The sequence below is a fragment of the Melospiza melodia genome, chromosome 5, assembly GCF_035770615.1.
Source record: "Melospiza melodia melodia isolate bMelMel2 chromosome 5, bMelMel2.pri, whole genome shotgun sequence".
Classification (NCBI taxonomy): Eukaryota; Metazoa; Chordata; class Aves; order Passeriformes; family Passerellidae; genus Melospiza; species Melospiza melodia.
In genome coordinates, this window is record NC_086198.1 from 37,838,084 (window position 1) to 37,855,821 (window position 17,738).

Sequence of the window (17,738 nt, forward strand, 5' to 3'; positions counted from 1 at the left end):
TAAAAAATAAATCTGGAGTCAAAATTCAAAGATTATTTTTTTATGTAGCATGTTTGCCACATATTCCTATACTTTGCCCAGATGTTCCTATAAAAAATACATTGCCCCTTTTTATGGTTCTGATCTATTTCTCACAAGAGCACATGGCCACAAACTGTATTTATAGACAAGTTGACAAGAACTTTATCAGCTTCAGTTTAACAAAGTCTAATCATATTTTATCAGTCTTTGCAATATATCAGTCATGTAATAATTTTTAGGGTGGCTTTTTCAATGAGGTTTAGGTTTCTTGTTGGTATAAGAACTGTCTTAGAGGAAGTAATAAGAATCCAGCAAGTTGTTTTAAAGGCCATGAAGTAGCCACATGTTGCCAACCTATCCACACTGAAGATTCTTGGCAGAAGTGAAAGATTGATATGAAATGAGTGACATCATCCAATGCTGCTCTTCAGCTTGTCACTTACTCCTTGGATTAAAGGTTTCCCCACAGACTATAAATTTGTATTTCCAGGGGTTCCTGTATTGTTGACTTCACCAGTTTGCCAAAAGCATTGCCTTTGTGGCTGCTTTTGAAGAGAGCCCAGAAGTGCAGGAGATTTGTTTGACAAATAAATTGGGTTTTCTCTCTTGCTGCTGCAAGGCTGGGCTGAAGGCAGAGCCTGGAATGCACAGAATGTTTGGTGCCCCTGCAGTCTGACAAGAAGAGATCATTAAACTCAGTGCAGCCGAGCTGTTCCTTCTGCTCTCTGCAGTGCAGTGCTGATGCAGCACAAGGCAGGTAACAGGACAGCTTGGGCAACCCAGCTGTCTCCACACAGACACAAAACAAGGAGCTGTTCTTTGAGTGATGCAGTAACACCAAAATCTCTGTGTGTTTAAGGGTTTTGTTTTTTGGTTTTTTTTCAGATGCCACTAGCTTCAATAAGAATATAAGCAAATCCAGAGGTAGATGTCCATACCTGATTGTGTCAGAGGTGAAAATTAGAGTGTTGCCTCTGCCTTTTAGAATCTTTCCAGTTGTTTGTGGACAAGAGGCACAGCCAGGAAACATCCTCTTGGAAAAATTCCCTAGCAATCCCACTCCTCAGTCTTTTAAACATGGCAACAGACAGGCAGCAGCAGCCTGAAGGATGCATCTGGTGAGGGAGAACCTCCCCTGTCGTCCAAGAACAGCAATGCCCACACCACAGAACTGCCAACACTATCCACTGTTAATCAGCAAAAGATCAATCATACTGATTTTCCTAATCCCTGTAGATTTAAGAAATGTTTCTAGACAGAATGGCAGAACAGGAAAGTAACCTTGTACCCTAACAAACATTTGCCATGGCCCTTACTTTGGGAATGGAATACAGTAAAGTACAGTGTCCCTTACTCACAGGTATGACCAAACAGAAAACAAAAGAAAAACAGGGACTTTCTTCCTTCAATTCAAAGAATGAAGTCTTTCCCAGAACATTTCAACTCTCCCCATCATGTGCTAACATCTCATGACTCATGACATAAATGACACATCATACATATGAAGTAATAAGCTGATTTCCACCTTGTGCAGCCCATAAATGCTGATTAATCTTTGATCCCTGGGTACACTAAAACTCACCAGCCAAGTCAAGGAGATTAAAGGTGTTTGAATACTGCAAAAGTAGCTTTACCACCTCTTTTAGTCTTTTCCAAAAAGGGATTATGACTCAAAAACTTCTGATCTTGTCAGCATAGGAAATAGTTGCAGAGTCTGCTAAAGCCTAACATCAGCTGGAGAAAAAACACAGTATAATTTCAGAAAGAGGAGTGTGTCATGAACACAGCATCAGAGTATTTTGTTATTTCTTTTTTTCTTTTCTATCAGCGACACCAGAATTGTTCTGTAACAAAGCAGAAGGGTTTTCACAAGGCAGTTCAGCTGGCAGCAAAATTACCACAAATAGAAGTGGAGCCCAGGTATGCTATTGTTACTTTGTAGGCAGGCTGTCTCTTAAAATTCTCTACTATTGTCATTTCTGTGTGTTTAAACTGGTTGGATTTCCTCCTTCCCCAATCCCTATTGGTTTGGTTTTGTCTGCATTGCAGGATTTTATAATCTTTCTCCAACTGCACTTATTTTATGGATTCAGAAAAATATCCTGTAGTGCCATGTTCTCATTTGTGTACCAATACAAGAGCTGACAAACTTCAAATGGAATTGTGACCTTCCTTTTAAGTTGCCTAAAATCTTGCAGAAAATACAATGCAATTGCACTTTGTATTTTAGTGAAACTGCAATCTCCAAAACTCAATAAAGTAATTCTTGTAAATGTCAAAGGCTGGGATATCTGCGGGATTGATGCCAGCTCAGACTGTTGTCTTTTAACTTTAAAAACTTATGTACAACTAAGGTAATGCAAATATATTCAGGAAAAAAAATATAGGGCTCTGAAAGTAGCCACTGTATCACTTTTTACTCTCTGCTTCTCTTTCATTTTTCAGTCATGTCACCCCAAAATATTGAGTCTAGGTATACTAAATGTGGTAGAAGTTGTAATTCACACCCAGAAAAACATTCTATTTGATTTTAAAATTAGCCATGTGGCTGTTTATCAACAGTGTGGTGCTATGTGATCTTCCATTTCATAATCTACAAAAAACCTAAGTTACCTTCTTTCATTTTGGCACATTTCGGGGGTCTCTATTCTTATATTTACACATTCTAGCTTTGTTGAGTTGTAAGCAATTCTAATAAAGACCTTCACAACCAATTTTAAACCCATGTAAAAGTAAAATACTAGTAGCAGATGATACTACCATTAAATTCAGCATTAGCTCAGTAGCTTAAGAAACACCAAAAAAAGAGTCTCCCAGTGAGAAGGAGCCCAGGGAAAAAGAAAAGCTGACAAGGAGCTTGAAAAGGCCTTCTGGACACACAGGGTGATTTTGATGGTAACATTTGGGGGTTTTGTTGTTTTCTACCGTCAAATTCCTCACCCAGATGTGGAGTTGGTGTTGTCCTGAGTGAATAGGGAAAACACAGCCCTGTTGTGTACAAATGAAACATTTCTGCTCCCTCAAGGCATGAAAAAGGTAAAAAGGCTGAAATATGGATGGTGCCTAAGTGTTTTTCTAAGGCAATGGTGACACAACCACCAGGAATTCTCCATCAGCTTTCTGAAATCAAATGTGGGTAATGCAAAAAGTTCTTTGCTCAGTGCCACTGTGGAAGCATTATGCTGATCTTGATACTGTACACATCAAACTCTTCCAGCCACTGCTACTTAGACACAAAACCCTGGTGTCCATTCAGCTTCCCTAGCACCCTGGTGCCAGTGATTTTAATTTATTTTAGTCCTGCTGCTGTTGCTCACGTCAATGGAGGATGGTGGTTCTGCATCTTTGACAGCAGTGGGATTCAAAGGGGATTGTCCTTCTCTTAAAATTTCATGCTGGTATCAAAGAGAAAAACAAAACAAAATTTTAAGAAAAGGAAAAAATGTTAAGACACCTAAATACTCGAGTCACACTTCTTGGTGAGAATCCCACCCACAGACTCAGGGTAATTCCGCATTCACCCTCTCCAAACTGAGTTGTTGCCACCACCTACTCAAGCCAAAGTCTCCAAAAAAGCTGAAGCTTTTGCTCCATGTGGTGGCCACCATCCCACAGAGTGTGGTGCTAAAAATATTCTGTGGTTTCCAGTTTGCTCTCCATTGCCTATCATGCCAGTGGTCCTCCTCTTAATGGTCTTTCTGGGAAACTACTGCCTTGCTGTGCTTCTGTTACAACCTCAGGCACAATCTCTGAGGGAAACTAAAATTCATGGGTTTTATAACAGATTGCAAGACTTTATTAGCTATTGATTTTATGTCAGCTGTCAGAGAAAACCTGGAGGAGATGACCACATCTTGAAAAATTAGAGAAAGCTAAACCCATAAAAGGGAGCAGAGAAAATCAATTATAGCAATTCACAGGAAAGAATAAAAACTGTGAAGATATAGGTTTTATACATTCATGTCCCTGTTCATTCAATATACTGCATCAGAATTTTACAGACGGGAACACAGTAAGGAGTCCTGTGATCATCTGAAATCACTTGTAACTAGTATTTTGTGAAAGAGGGAATAAAGACCGGATTGGATTTTGTGCGATTGGTAATTATTCACATTGTTACTTAAGGAAAGAGGATCAACCGTAATTCAAAATTCGAAATTCAAATCGATTACTTTGACCAGCAGGAAAATACACGGGGAAGAACTATTTTCTCACATAGCAGGCGCTGGTCATGAAGCTCTGGGTGGGGGGGAGGTGCAAATTTTCGGCCGCAGCTAGGAATTGCTTTACTTCATTCATCTCAAACCCTGCTTTTCACGCTTGGCGAGTTCCTGACACAAACCACACACGCCGTGTCCCAGCGCGGCGGAGCAGGCGCGCTCTCCCGGCCGCGCTTCCCCCGCGCCCCGCGCCGCGGCGCCGCTGGGCCCCGGAGCGGACAGACGGACGGACGGACGGGCGGACGGGCGGACAGACGGGCGGGCTGCGGGGCTCTCTCCACCTGCCCGCGGCCGCCCGCAGTGCCCATGTTCGGGGCGGGCAGGTACAGCATCCCGCGGCCCGTCACCAGGAACCTGGAGGACCTGGACTCGGTGCAGAGCGTCCTGCTGCACAGGTCAGTGCCCGCCGCGGGGAGCGGGGTGCCCGGCACCGCTGCTGCCCGAGATCTCTTCTGCCCGGGATCTCTTCTGCCCGGAACGGCTTCCCCGGTTCGGCAGCCTCCAGGACCCCTGTCCCTCCGCAGGGCAGCGGAGCCACCCGAGCCCCAGCGAGCTCCCCTTTTGCCAGGGCTGCCCCTCTGTGCACGGCAAGGGAAGGGAAGGGAAGGGGAGGCTGCAGGCAGGGAGCCGAGGCGCCCTGGGGTTCCCCTCCCTCCTTCTTGGAGAGAGGAGGATGTGCAGGTGAGGGGCTCTTACATGTGCAGAGAAACGTGCGGATACTCTTTAATGGATTGTTGCTGTTGCATGCATGCCATAAGCGTTTTGAGCCCTTCGCTAAGGGCAGGGGATAATGTATTCTAACTCGCACACAAATCCACGAGGAATGGGAAAGAAGTCCTTAAGTGGATGTACAGGAGGCGGCACACTCTACGAGAAGCAGCTGCTTTTCCTCCTGCTTTCACCATCCTTAACTTGCGATTTTCCACGGTATCCCCCTACAAAGGCATCTCGACAATAGGATCTTGCCCAGATCTGAAAGCCACCCTTAATGGCATTTTCCATGTGCTTAGCTGAGAGCCGCAGAAACTTTACGCAGAAAAACGCATCCCATTCAGCAGAATCCAAGAGAACTCATCTCCAGTTCTGCTAAAGTGTTTCCTGTTTCTCAGCCACGCTGGTTCATTTCCAGCTGCACAGAAAAAGCTCACGGGCACTTCCAGCGCCAGCTCCAAGCAGCTCTTGCTATGGAAACTAACAAGTGGTTGTTAACGGCTCAAGGCGTGTGAAATCCATTCCTGGGAGCGCTGGGGATGCAAACACAGAGGGCACGCTGCAATCAGCCTGTCCGGCACGGCTCTCTGAGGCTGCTTTATGCACAATAAATGTGCTCTGTGCAAACAGAACCCCGCGGATTTCTCAGTGACTTAACTGAAAATGTTCTGTTTCAGGGCTGGATTAAAAACGTGCTGCCCCGTGGTATTGCTTACGTTCATGTACTCTTAAGTGGAATAAGGCTACTCATGCTTGAAACATTTGCATGTTGACTGACTGCAAATAATGGCTTTCTTTCATGCCTGACATGCCTGCTATGCATAGCAGGTGATCCTAAAAAAAGGGCATTTAAAACATGTAAGGTGAAGTAAAAGCAGTAGGAAAAAATATGAAAATTACAGCTGCTTTTCATTCTGGAGAAAACTCTTAACTCTATGAGACTGTTTTTCAAAAGAATGGGATGAGTTGTACTGCTCTTCCCAGTTTTTCATGGCTGTCTCCCTGTTGGTTTTGTGTTCTTCTGAAATACCTTCTGTGACCAGAGCTGATACAGAATGCTTAAGAAGTCAGAATATTCTGTTTCATTTATTGAGCACTAGAGTGTTTGCTCACAAAATTTCTGTCCCTTTGGTCCCACAGATAGCTTTCATTCTCTGTGGAGTCTGTTTATATGTAAATATGCCAATTAAAATGACAGCCCAGTGTCACTCTTCAATTCATGCCACTTTGCTGTGGATGGTCTCTGCACAGCTCTGTCAGAGGAGATTTTTTAATCACAGTCTTACAGAGTTTTATGGAAACCTGGTAATCAAAAAAAATCTTAATTATTAAGGAATCCTTGTGAAATATGTATTTTGTCCTTTAAGAAACACTTGGGCAGGCGAGGAGAAAGTTGTGTTGTTGTCATTAATCTTTAAAAAAGAGGGAATTATTTCTGACATATTTTGCTCATGCTGTTCCCTGGAGAAATAAAAAACCCCAGGAATCAATAGCTGAAATATAATGTCACTCATTTTTTTTCGCTAGCTTTTCTTTCAGTAAACAGGTGTTAGCAAGAAACACAACTGAAAAACAAAGATGAAACTATTTCCCTCTTAGTTTTATCTGCTTTATCTGTGTATCATTTGTGTCTGTCCATCAGTTGTTGGTAGAGCCTTCCTGGAAATATTAAGTGATGTGAAATCAAGAAAGGAAAAAATGAAACATTAACAAATCACTTAGGGCCTTCTTACCTCATTATCACTAATGAAGAGCTGCAATTGGAAGCATGGACACCAGTGTGTCCTATACCCTGTCTTCTTTTAACTTCAGTTTCCTTCTGAATACAGGCATGGATCAAGGCAGGCTGTTCTTTTTAAAGCACAACAGCTTCTGAAACAGGTTAAGCCAAAAAAAAAATAAAAAAAAGAAATAACAACAAATAACAACAAGGAACTCTTGCTCAGGAAATAAATTTCCACACATGAAAGCTGTTCTTTGCAGGAGCAGCAAATCAGAACAACCTTCAGGCTTTAATTATCCACTGCTAAGTGCTCATTACCCAGTTGTCCAGGGAGGGTGAGCACTGATACTGATGCCAGTGATACCCCCTGGCAGATTTTTACCATTTTCAAGTTAAAAACAGCAACTTGGCATAGAAGGCTCATGGATTCCTTAGTGAGGAGCATCAGCCCCAGCTCCTTGGATTAAGTGTGAAGTGTCTGCCAGAAGACAAATTATTTCAAGTTTCATCCTAGTATTTATGCCCAAGAAATGACAGGCTTTCCTCTCAAGAGGGATTGTGTGGGAAAATCTGTGTCTTCACTAAAATAAGATCCTGCTGTGTGAGATATATATCCTGCAATCTTTAATTGTTCCCACAGCAGCAGAAATTCCACATTTGTTTCAGGAAAGTCTTTAGGTGGCTCCCAGCTACTCCTCTCAGAGGACCCAAAGCCTTCCATCATCCTTCCATTCCCAATATGCTTATTCCTATAAAATAGCAAGTGGTGTAAAACCACTGGCTCCTTGAGAGAGAGCCTGTATTTCTCACTCAGTGAGCAAACAACTGGAACCAATTAATCAGCTCTTGAACTCAGAGAAATTTAACTAACACAGCACCATCTGGCATTGACTATCACTTCTCTACAGAAACACTCCAGTGTGCTGCTCTGTGTATTAGAAGTGCTTGCAAATGTAAGCATAATTAGGGAGGGTGGGACAGTGTATCTCACCTTCTAAACGAAACCATAGTAAAAAAGATTTTTTCTTCAGGAAGTGTTTCTGTCTCCCTCTCTGGATAGGTTTGTAGTCTTAATAACCATGCAACAGTAATTTATCTGTGAAATCAGGTCTTCGTCAGGGACTTCAGAACGGCCCTTCAGTACTTAATATAGGTATTTTTACTCCAGTTGAAGCCTTAATCACATGGATGTGAGTCCAAAACATTTCTGTCTGTTAATTCACTTGAAATCACGCTTGCTAATGTACGCTTCCCTAAAGCAATTTCAGGCACAGCAATTTCATCCCAGGATTCTGTCACTCCTCTGTAGTGTTCCAGGGCTATAAAACCTCACTGCTGAAGCTGTGCAAATATCCCACAGAGCAGAGATTAAATCCAGCCCATGAAACATGTTCCAACAATTACTCTCCATCCCTTTCCCCGCTCACCATGTGTGTCCTGATGGCTTTACTGACACAGCTACCCTGCAAGCTGTCTGCAGGGCTGCCATTGGTCTTGTTTTTCATGGATGTGAATAATTTAAGTCCTGAAAACCGAGTGGGGGGAGTTTTTTTGTGTGTGTGTCTCGGCTGTGCATGATTTTACACGTGTAGACTGCAGGGGCTATTTTAAGGTATTTGTTTGGGCCTGTCACATCCTCGCTTCTCCTGAACAGCCCTGCTAAGGAGAAAGTACCTTAATTCCTCACAGCTCGTTAAATTGATACAACGGCACATAAAATAAAGCACAGAGGCATCCTATTGCTTACCAGCTGCCCTCAGAACCTCTTTTTACCTCGTGTTTTACCCCTCCTGATCAGTGTTTTGTTACAACGCTCTGCGCCTCACCGCAGGACACCGGAGTTTCACTGCCGGTGTGTTTTACGGGACGGCTGCTGGGACCTTGCAATGGGGCAAGTAAATAAAGTGTGGTGCGGTGCTGTTGAGGCAGGGAAAGGCGTGGAGAGCCGGGGGATGCCGGGCACACGGCAATTCCCGCGGCCATGGAGGGTTCGCCCCCAGCGCGGAGGGACGGCCTCTCATGGCCGGGCGCGCGCGCGTCCCTCCGTTCCCATGGCGATCGGGGCCGCCGGCCAATGGGAGGGCGCGGCGCGCATCACGTGATCCCCGCCCGGCTCAAGGCTGTCATGGCGTCCGGGAGCGGCGCTGCCGAAGGGATGGAGGCGGCACGGGGAGAAAGCGCCGAGCCCGCGGGAACCGGCAGCGACACCGACAGCGGCTCCGACAGCGGCTCCTCGCTGGCCGCCAGCTCCGAGTAAGGGCGGGGACGGGAAGGGCGAGCCGCGGGAGCTCGGCTGGGTTCGCGCCGCCCGTGCTCAGCAGAGGCTGCGGGAGCGCCCCGGCGCTGCTGGGCTGGGCTGAGCTGGGTTTAGCTAAGCTGGGTTTAGCTGAAATGAGGTGGCTGTAGGAGCAGAGAGCAATGCGAGGTTTCAGTGCCTCCCTGCCGAGCCCTGGCGATATCGCTGTATGGGCTCAGGGCGGTCCCTGCGCTGGCTCCTGCATCAGCCCTGGGAAACGGAGGGCAAGGAGGGACTTGGCACAGGATGTAGCAGGAAAGGTGCAGTTGTTCATCTCAGTGTCCTAAGTCAAAAGGGAGTTCTGTATAATACGTATTTTTAAGTACCTCCGGGGTTTAGTTAATTTCTATATTTTTTAGTCGGGATGAAGTTAGACTTAAAACATCAGCTTGGTTCCCTGTGTTAAGACAGCTGTGCTTTACACTTCGAATGTGTATTTCACACATCTTCTAAGTCAAAAGATAGTTCTGTAATAATATGTATTTTAAAGTTACAAATGCAACCTCCAGAGTTTTAGTTATTTGTATATTTTTTAGTTTGGATGAAGTTAACCTTAGAACATTGACTTGGTTCCCCGTGTTACGACAGCTGTGCTTTACACTCTGAATGTGTATCTCACACATCTTCTAAGTCAGAAGATAGTTCTGTAATAATACATATTTTAAAGTTAAAAAAACACCAACAACCTCTGGTGTTTAGTTTATTTGTATATTTTTTAATTTGGATGAAGTGAAACATACAACAACAACTTGGTTGATTGCAGCTTACAGCAATGATTTGGTTCCCTGTGTTAGGACAGCTGTGCTTGACATTTCCAATGTGTATTTCAGGGTCTAATCAATAGCATTTCATTCAGCATGTTAATTTCATCAGGCTGTGCAGGGCAAGGGGAAAAAAAAAAAAAGGTTTAAATGGAGAAGTTAGAATTGTGTTCAAGCCTAGTTTTATTTGTAGTTGCCCTGTACCTCTGGCTCAGAGACAAAGCTGTTGTATGTACACCTACCTTACTTTATTCCTATATTTATAAGCCAGAAGTCAACTGTAACGTTTCAGCCTGAAGCCATGGGTTTCTAATATTTTTTATGTTTGGGTTTTTTCTTTTCTCAATTCTTTCATCTGAAATGCCATTTTACTGTAATTCTTTATGTATGTTTAGGGGATAAAGCTGTACAACAGATTTCAGCACATAACATATGTCTACTACTTGTAATAATTTATCTGTATAGCAATTTATCCAGCAGAACTTGAATCCTTTCTAATTTATCTTTCTTCCATGAATGGACAATTTCAATCAGCACAGTTTTTCAGACATTTATCCCAAAGAGGAAATACCTGTGTGGGATCAGTGAAACTATTCTTAGAGAAATGCAAGCCTTCAAGTCTTTTAGCTCCTTTGACTGAAGCTTCCAGTCCTAGAGGCAAGTTGAGGTTATTGTGTAAGCATTTGTTTTGACACAAGAGAAAACAGGTCAAAATTAGGGGTTTTTTCTTTTATTTCTTCTTGCCTTGCTTGATTTAAATTTATTGTGATGCTACAGCATTAGGAGGGAAAACCTCTCATGCTAGGTGCTGACTTGTTTCAGATTCGCTTTTCCAGATGTCTGTGTGGATTTCTGTTGGGAAAGTGAGAATTTTTGGGGTTTTTTTACAGTACAGTTCCTTCTTGACTTCTCTCTGGAGTGGTTCTGTTTGGGTGAACACAGAGTAAACACCAGACATGCCCACAGTATTTTTTTGGCCCATATTGTTCTAATCAAAATAGAGAACAAAGCTGGAGGACATGAGTGTATGAACTCATGTCCAGGCTGAAATTTTGACATCTACCCCAAAGAAGAAACAGCTTTTCCAAAGATCAGTTTTCTTTAAAGAGGGAATAAAATGCTATCATACATAACAGGAGTTTTTGCTAATCCAGATGTAATTTCTTTGTAAATTTCTAGTGGTTCCTTTTTTGTTTCCTTTTTTGTTTGGGTTTTTTTTGTTTTTTTGGAGGGGGTGGAGTTGGTTGGTTGGTTTGAGGATTTTTGGTTTTTTGTTTGTTTTGGTTGGGTTTTGTTGGAGGCTTTTTGTTTGTTTGTTTTTGCTTAGTTTTGCTTACACATGCCAGAATGTGGGAGTACTCCTTAAAAAACAAACCAAGGAAAAACTTTTCTCGTGTTATTTCTTGCCTACCACATTCTGAGAGAAGTTGGATCAGAAAGAGTGTGCCCTTGCCAGCCTTTAGGTTCTGTCAGCATTCTGATACTTTCTTGAATAAGAACTCAGGATTTTGGAAATCACAAACTTGGATTTATCCCTCAGGTATTGGCAGATTATCACAAGTGGTGGCTCTTCTTTTAAACTATCTATTTGGGCAAAAAAGCTAAAAATGCAGAGGACATAGATGATGTTTCTTCTTGTCTGCAAGATCCATAGACTTTTCTCAATAACTGGAGCTCCAGAAAGAAAGTAATGCCAATGTTTGCTGTATTGTTAGTCCAGCCAGATCCTCTTGTTGAGCCCTTAAAGGTGTTCTGGTGCAATGTCTGTATAATGTTCTCCATTCAGCTAAACTTTGTCATTTATCTGTGTTTTCAAATTAATGATTCTCTATTTTTTTTTTACTCTTTTTTCAGTAAAAGTAGTTCTAGTGTAAAATGTAGGAATGTGTGTTAACTTGAAACTATTATAATAATTATGATGTAAATCTCCAGTCTCAGTTTTCCTTATATGCTTTGTATGAAAGAGAGAGACCTCTTTCTCATTGGTTAGGAAGAATTAACTGGTTTTGTCTGTTCCTGAAAATCTTCCATGCAGAACATCCCAGGTAATTAAACCTCTGAGGATTCTTCTTACTTTGGCCATTATGGATTCTCATCTATCTGGAGTAACACTCCATGGTTCTCCTTGAGGTTCATTTGTTTTTTGCCCTTCAGCAGGCAGTTTTTGGTTTGTTTTGTTTTTCCTCAGCCAAAAGAGTATGATTTCCTTCAGTCTCCTTCCATTTAAATGTGTTTATAGGCTACATAGCATTTGTCTCTTTATTCTGGGTGTGTTCCAGTTATTACATCTTCCTTAAAACCTGCTATCCAAAACTGGACATGGCTGACACATCACTGTTGCCAAATTAGGACAAAATTTTTTTTGCACTGAGCTGATGATGTTTCTGTTATATCCTAGAGCTGCTTTGCAGAAATGTCTTGCTCTTGCCTTTGGGTGATCCACACCAGCTGCCAGATCTGTTTCTGTAGCAGTGCTGCTGCCTCTTTGCATTTTTAGTGTGCATTTCTGCAGATGCTATTTGGAACTTGGGTTTTAAAAACTGTTCCCTAGATTTCATCTTAGATTGTTGTGGGGTTTCTTTTAATGTTAAATCGAAGTGATTTTTAAAATGTTTATCTTCTTTTTCCAAAGGGCTGGCAGTGCAAAGTGTGTTCCCATAGCATTACAGAATATCCTGAGTTAAAAGGAGCCCACAAGGATAAACAAGTCTATCTTCAGGCTCTGCACAGGACCACCTCAAAAAATCATGCCATAGTTATATTACAAATGCATAAAGGAAAAAATAACAGGAGAGAACAAACAGAATGGATTTTTTTCTCTTAAGAGAAAATCCCATCATGCACATGAATGTAATTACTAATTAAAACTTGCACGTCAAAGAAATGTTTGTTTTCTGAAAAGAGAATACTGCTTTTTGCAATGGCTGTTTTCCTCTAAGGAAAACAGAATAAATTTGAAGAAACAATTTTACTGGTGAGAGGGATGTCTCTCCTTGCCATATCCATCATTTATCTAAAACAAGCTCTAATCCTTGTGGCAGACTTAAAGCAGTTGAGCTGTCAATGTTCAGGAGGCAAAAATTATTTTTCCTGCTTTTTATTCAACCCTTGCATTCTCTCTGTCCCCTCCCTACTTAAAATAATCAGATCTCACTTGCACAGTGATCTTCCTTATCAGAACTCATTGATCATTCTTTCTTTTCCAGTGATCTTGAGCCTGAGTGGTTGGATAGTGTGCAGAAAAATGGAGAATTATTTTATTTAGAGTTGAGTGGAAGTGAAGAAGAAGTTCTGCTTCAGAACAGCTGTCCAGAAATGCCAGCAGTGAATCATGTCAGGTTTCGTGAAAACGAAGCTGAAATCATTCAAGAGGGATCACGAAAGGAAAGGAAGTACGAACTGAAGAAATGGACCAAAATGCTAAAAAAGAAGAGTCTTTTACCAAAGAGTTCTGGTAAGAAAGGCAGTGGAAGCTGCAATGAGCACCCCTCTGGTCCTACTTCCATACTGAAGCACCGCTCTGCTCAGAAAATGGGTGTCACTGTTCAGCACAAGTACAAAGATGTGTCTGTGTATGTAAATCCCAGAAAACTCTCCAGTGCTGGGGAAGAAGAGCAGCAGAGGCTGCTGGAAGCCTTAGTAGGGATTGTCCATCAGTCCTCATGGAGCAACAGAAGAGTGGAAAAACAAGGCAGGAAGGATAAAGCTACCAGAGGAGCCAGTGAAGAGAAGCTTGTGGTACATGGCTTGGTGCCAGGTAGTTCTGCAATGAAAACTGGTCAAATCCTGATTGGTAAGTAACTGAAGGAATAGCCAATTGCCGCACTCTTCCTTTAATATGAAGATTTGTGGGATTTTTGCTGGTTGAGGCAGCTGACTTGAATATTCTCGAGACGTAAGCAATTACATCAGTTCTGCAGGGGTTGCTTTATGTCATTGCATCTGATGGTTTGGTACCCTGTCAGTTTTACTGTGTTACTGCTTTTTAGAACATGTGGCATAACATAAAAGGTGTTAGTTAATACAGTGAGGAAATGAGCATCCCTTAGTGTTCAGAGACTGAGCAGCTTGGAGCAAGAAATACCCCACCACCACCTTTGACTTAGGATTTTAGCTGAGGATTTCCTCAGTAGCTAAGTGGGACTGGAGCAAACCTATAGCCTGGCATATACTGTATGTAGATTTCCTTCTTCTCCACAGGATCCCCCTTAGATAAAAAGCTTTGCTTATATATGCTTTAAATGGATTTTGTATCATAAAAATGAGGGGAGAAACACTGAGTAAGATACATTCTTACATTACAAACTTTCCCCACAGCCTTGTTTGGTTATTTTTCTATTTAGCAAGTCCAACAGCAGCTTCCTCAGCAGTTGTGACTTTGGGAGGCTCCAGATCCATGGCAGGGCTGCAGTTTGGGGAGGCAGTGAGCCAGTACAGCCTTTGTGGTGGTTTGGCAGTCAGGCCCTTCCATGAGCTGATGAAATAAGCTGGCAGGAACCTCACCCAGAAGAGAAATTGGCTGTCTAGTATTTTGCTGGTGCAGTAAGTTAAACTTGGGTCACAAAAGGTCTGACAGGCACCCAAATGTGAATGACGGAGGGGAATAAACTGCTGTCAGGGGTAAAGAGGGAGCAGAAATTCTCCCACTCCCAGCACTGAGGCCACTCAAAACTTGGCACTCACAGGACATCAACCTCAGAGACAGTAAATGTGAGACAACCAGGCCACATTTGTAAAGGGTGAAAAATTATTTAATTACCCTTGAAGATGGTTGCTCACAGAGTGGGAGAGCAAAGATGTGAGATTGGTTAGAAGATCATTAAAAATCTTAATGCTATAAGTGTAGGGGGACACAGTATGGGTAAATGAAGATGGTACAGAAGGTAACCTTATCCCCCAACAAGTTGCAGCTGAGCCAATTACTAAAGATTAGGAGCAGGCCTGATGTTAACAGGGCACACCTGCAGCCAATAAGAGCAGTGGTATAAAAGAGTAGGTTGGTGGGATCTGGAGTCAGATGGCTGCTGCAAGGAGTAGGAACAGTCAGTGCTCAGAGGAGCTGCCTGTGAGAAACATCGAGGAGGTATGGAACTGTGGTGATATGGAACTTTTGTAATGTACTGATAATAGAACTCCTGCAATATAATGACAACAAATGGTGGCCCCAACATGATTCAGGAAAGAGGACTTGACTATATGACCTTGTGGATTTGGGATAGCCCTGTGGATTCGGGGAAACAGGATTTGACCATATAACCCTGTGAATTTGAGGAAGAGGACTTGACTACTAAACTATTGGTAAAATATATCAATTACAGCTATTAGTGTTTGTTAAATAGGAGTATAAAAGATTTTGAAGAAAAGTACTTTGTAAACTGAGAAAAGCTACAAAACTGACCCAACACTCAGAAATATCTATTTGTCCTGTGATATGTTGTCTGAGCATCTGTATAACTATTGGTTCTGAATGAAATATATGAATATGTCATAATGTTAATTTATTTGAATATGTATTTCTAGAAATGCTGCAACTCTGTAATTAAAAGAAAAAGGCGGAATTGTAGGGGGATACAGTATGAGTAAATGAAGGTGGTACAGTATGTAATCTTATCCCCCAATGAGTTGCAGCTGAGCTAATTACTAAAGATTAGGAGCAGGCCTGATGTTAACAGGCCACACCAATAAGAGCAGTGGTATAAAAGAGTGGATTGGTGGGAACTGGAGTCAGATGGCTGCTGCAAGGACCAGGAGCAGTCAGTGCTCAGAGGAGCTGTCTGTGAGAAACATTGAGGAGGTATGGAACTGTGGTGATATGGAATCCTTGCACTATGATAAAAAAACCTTTGGTATATAAGACAACACCCTTGCACTACGATGATAATAGAACTCTTGATATATAAGACAACATCTAAGTAGCACAAATCCCACAAAGTCAGCATGAGTGCTTTTGAAATTCCAGTGTTGTGTGTGTAAAAAGGCACATAAGTGCTTCAACTGGCTGATTGCTCCAGCATGAGTTTTTGGTAGAGATGCTGAAGAATACTCCAGAGGGAGAATTGGATAACTTTCAAGTTTTATCAGCAAGAACTGATTAGTCAAGAAGTGGGGGATGTGAGGGAGGAGAGAGCGAGTTTCCACTTGATCTGCTTAAGGGTGTTTAATCTAATTAGTGTAAGAGTGGGTGTTTGTAACCTGGGAGTTAATTTGGGGACACAGATTTGCATATAACATTTTTGTGAGAGCAGGTGTGAAGTCTCACCAGTGTAGGCAGGTACCAGATCCAGGAGATCAAGGTGTCCTAACCAGAGACAGTATTTAATCTACTGCACTTAATGCTTCCCAGATCTAGTGGGGACAAAAACTGTGGGTTTGCTTTTTGCTTGTTTGAAATAGAAGAACATTTAACTTCATCTAAGAGGAGTCTTGCACTTTATTATGTCCCAGGCTATCATCAGCCCTTTTTTTTGCACATTGGAAATGAAATAGTTTTAAGCATACTGTGGTTATTCAGCTCTTAACTGGGAAAATGAGCTGTGTTCAGTGCCAACAGTGGGAAATATGTAATTTTCATATAAAAATACTTTCAAATTATATATCTATAGTGAAGCTGACTACTCTGGAATTTTTATGTGGTGTCTAGAAATAGGGATGCTTTGCATAAATTAGATGCTCAGATTTCAGTCTTGTCTGCATAAAGAGTATACAGTAAAAAAAATGCTGTTCTTGTCAAAAATCTGTTTGGTTTACTGCTTCTGTACTTCACATCACAGGATGGGATAGCTCTGGTGTACACCTAGAGCCTGTTTTAGAAGCAACTAGAGTTCAATAGGTAGCTCCTCAGATCATCACAGCAGCTGAAGCTGGACAGAAAGATCAAGCACAATAACAGCAGAACTTTGCCTTTCAGTTGTTGTTGATCAAAGCAGGTTTTAGGAGTCATGGAGAATTGCAGAAACAGCCAGTAAAGGATGTTTTTGTGCTCAGTCTAAAGCTGAAGAATTAGCACAAGTGAGCAGCTTCTTAGGTCATCAAAATGAGGAATACCTTATCAGCACAGCATGATGCCTGCTGGCTGCTCTGCTGATAAGTTTGTTTATAGCCAGTGACCTGTATGCGTATAAACATTAACCTGCTCTTGTTTAGCTTTATAATATTTCAGTGGTCCAGACCAGCTTGGCAGTAGTCTTTTGTGAGCCAAATCCAAATTATCTTTAAAAATACATGCTTTAAAATGACATCTGGTTGTCTTCCTGGTCACCAGTTTGCAGCACTCATTTGGACTCACAAAGTGGTTTATGCTTCAGCATTTTTAGAAGTAACTTCTTTTTCCATCCTTAATAATCACTTTCCTCAGGTGGCTTCCCCTATTTGTTTTGAAATGTGTGTCCTTTATAGCTTTGAACACTTCAAACATCTGTTTATTATTTGCACAGCACACTTTAATTTTTGGTTTGAAGGTTGCATATGGAAGTCGTAAGTCTTGTTGCTGTACTTTATTAACCAAGTGGAATGCAGGCACTGACCATATGAAAGTAAACACAACAGTTTTGCAAGCTAAAAAACCCTGCTGCTTTGTAACTCAAAGAAGATGGCACTCAATCCATGTGTTGTTTATCAGTTTCTTTATTTTTTTTTTACATTTAGCAGGCCAGCATCCATCTTAAATTTTCAAAACAGAGAAGCCCTCATTGATTTTTAAACTCGCTGCCACTTTGATTTTGGTTAAGATGAAATACAGTTGCTTCTATCTTATGCTTTTTAAGTGTCTTTTGTATTTTTGGCAAAACATTTTCCTTACTTCGCTTAATTTGTAACATTATGCAGAGTTTGGTCTGCTGTGGAAAACTTTGAGCATATCTTCAAAAATGAAAACCTCAAAATACGTTTAGATCCTCACAAAAAAGGGTTATGATAGGTAATGCCATTATAATTTGGTTCCCAGTCCCCTTCAAATTGAAACATGTTGGCTTCATGCCAGGGAAAAGTTCTTTTAAATGCTGTTGAGC

The 17,738-nt window shown here is 41.9% G+C and overlaps 1 protein-coding gene across 3 annotated transcripts in view; it reads left to right on the forward strand.

The window, feature by feature from the left end:
* The first annotated feature begins 8,794 nt into the window (after positions 1–8,794).
* INTU (inturned planar cell polarity protein) overlaps positions 8,795–17,738 on the forward strand; it is a 34,916-nt gene continuing 25,972 nt past the window's right edge. For all 3 annotated transcript variants that reach the window (XR_010027823.1, XM_063157088.1, XM_063157090.1), the window contains exons 1-2: positions 8,795–8,928; positions 12,939–13,525. Coding sequence is in view for 2 of the 3 variants with exons in the window: in XM_063157088.1 (XP_063013158.1) it covers positions 8,801–8,928; positions 12,939–13,525 (715 nt within the window). In the remaining variant the exon portion in view is untranslated. The remainder of the gene's footprint in view (positions 8,929–12,938; positions 13,526–17,738) is intronic.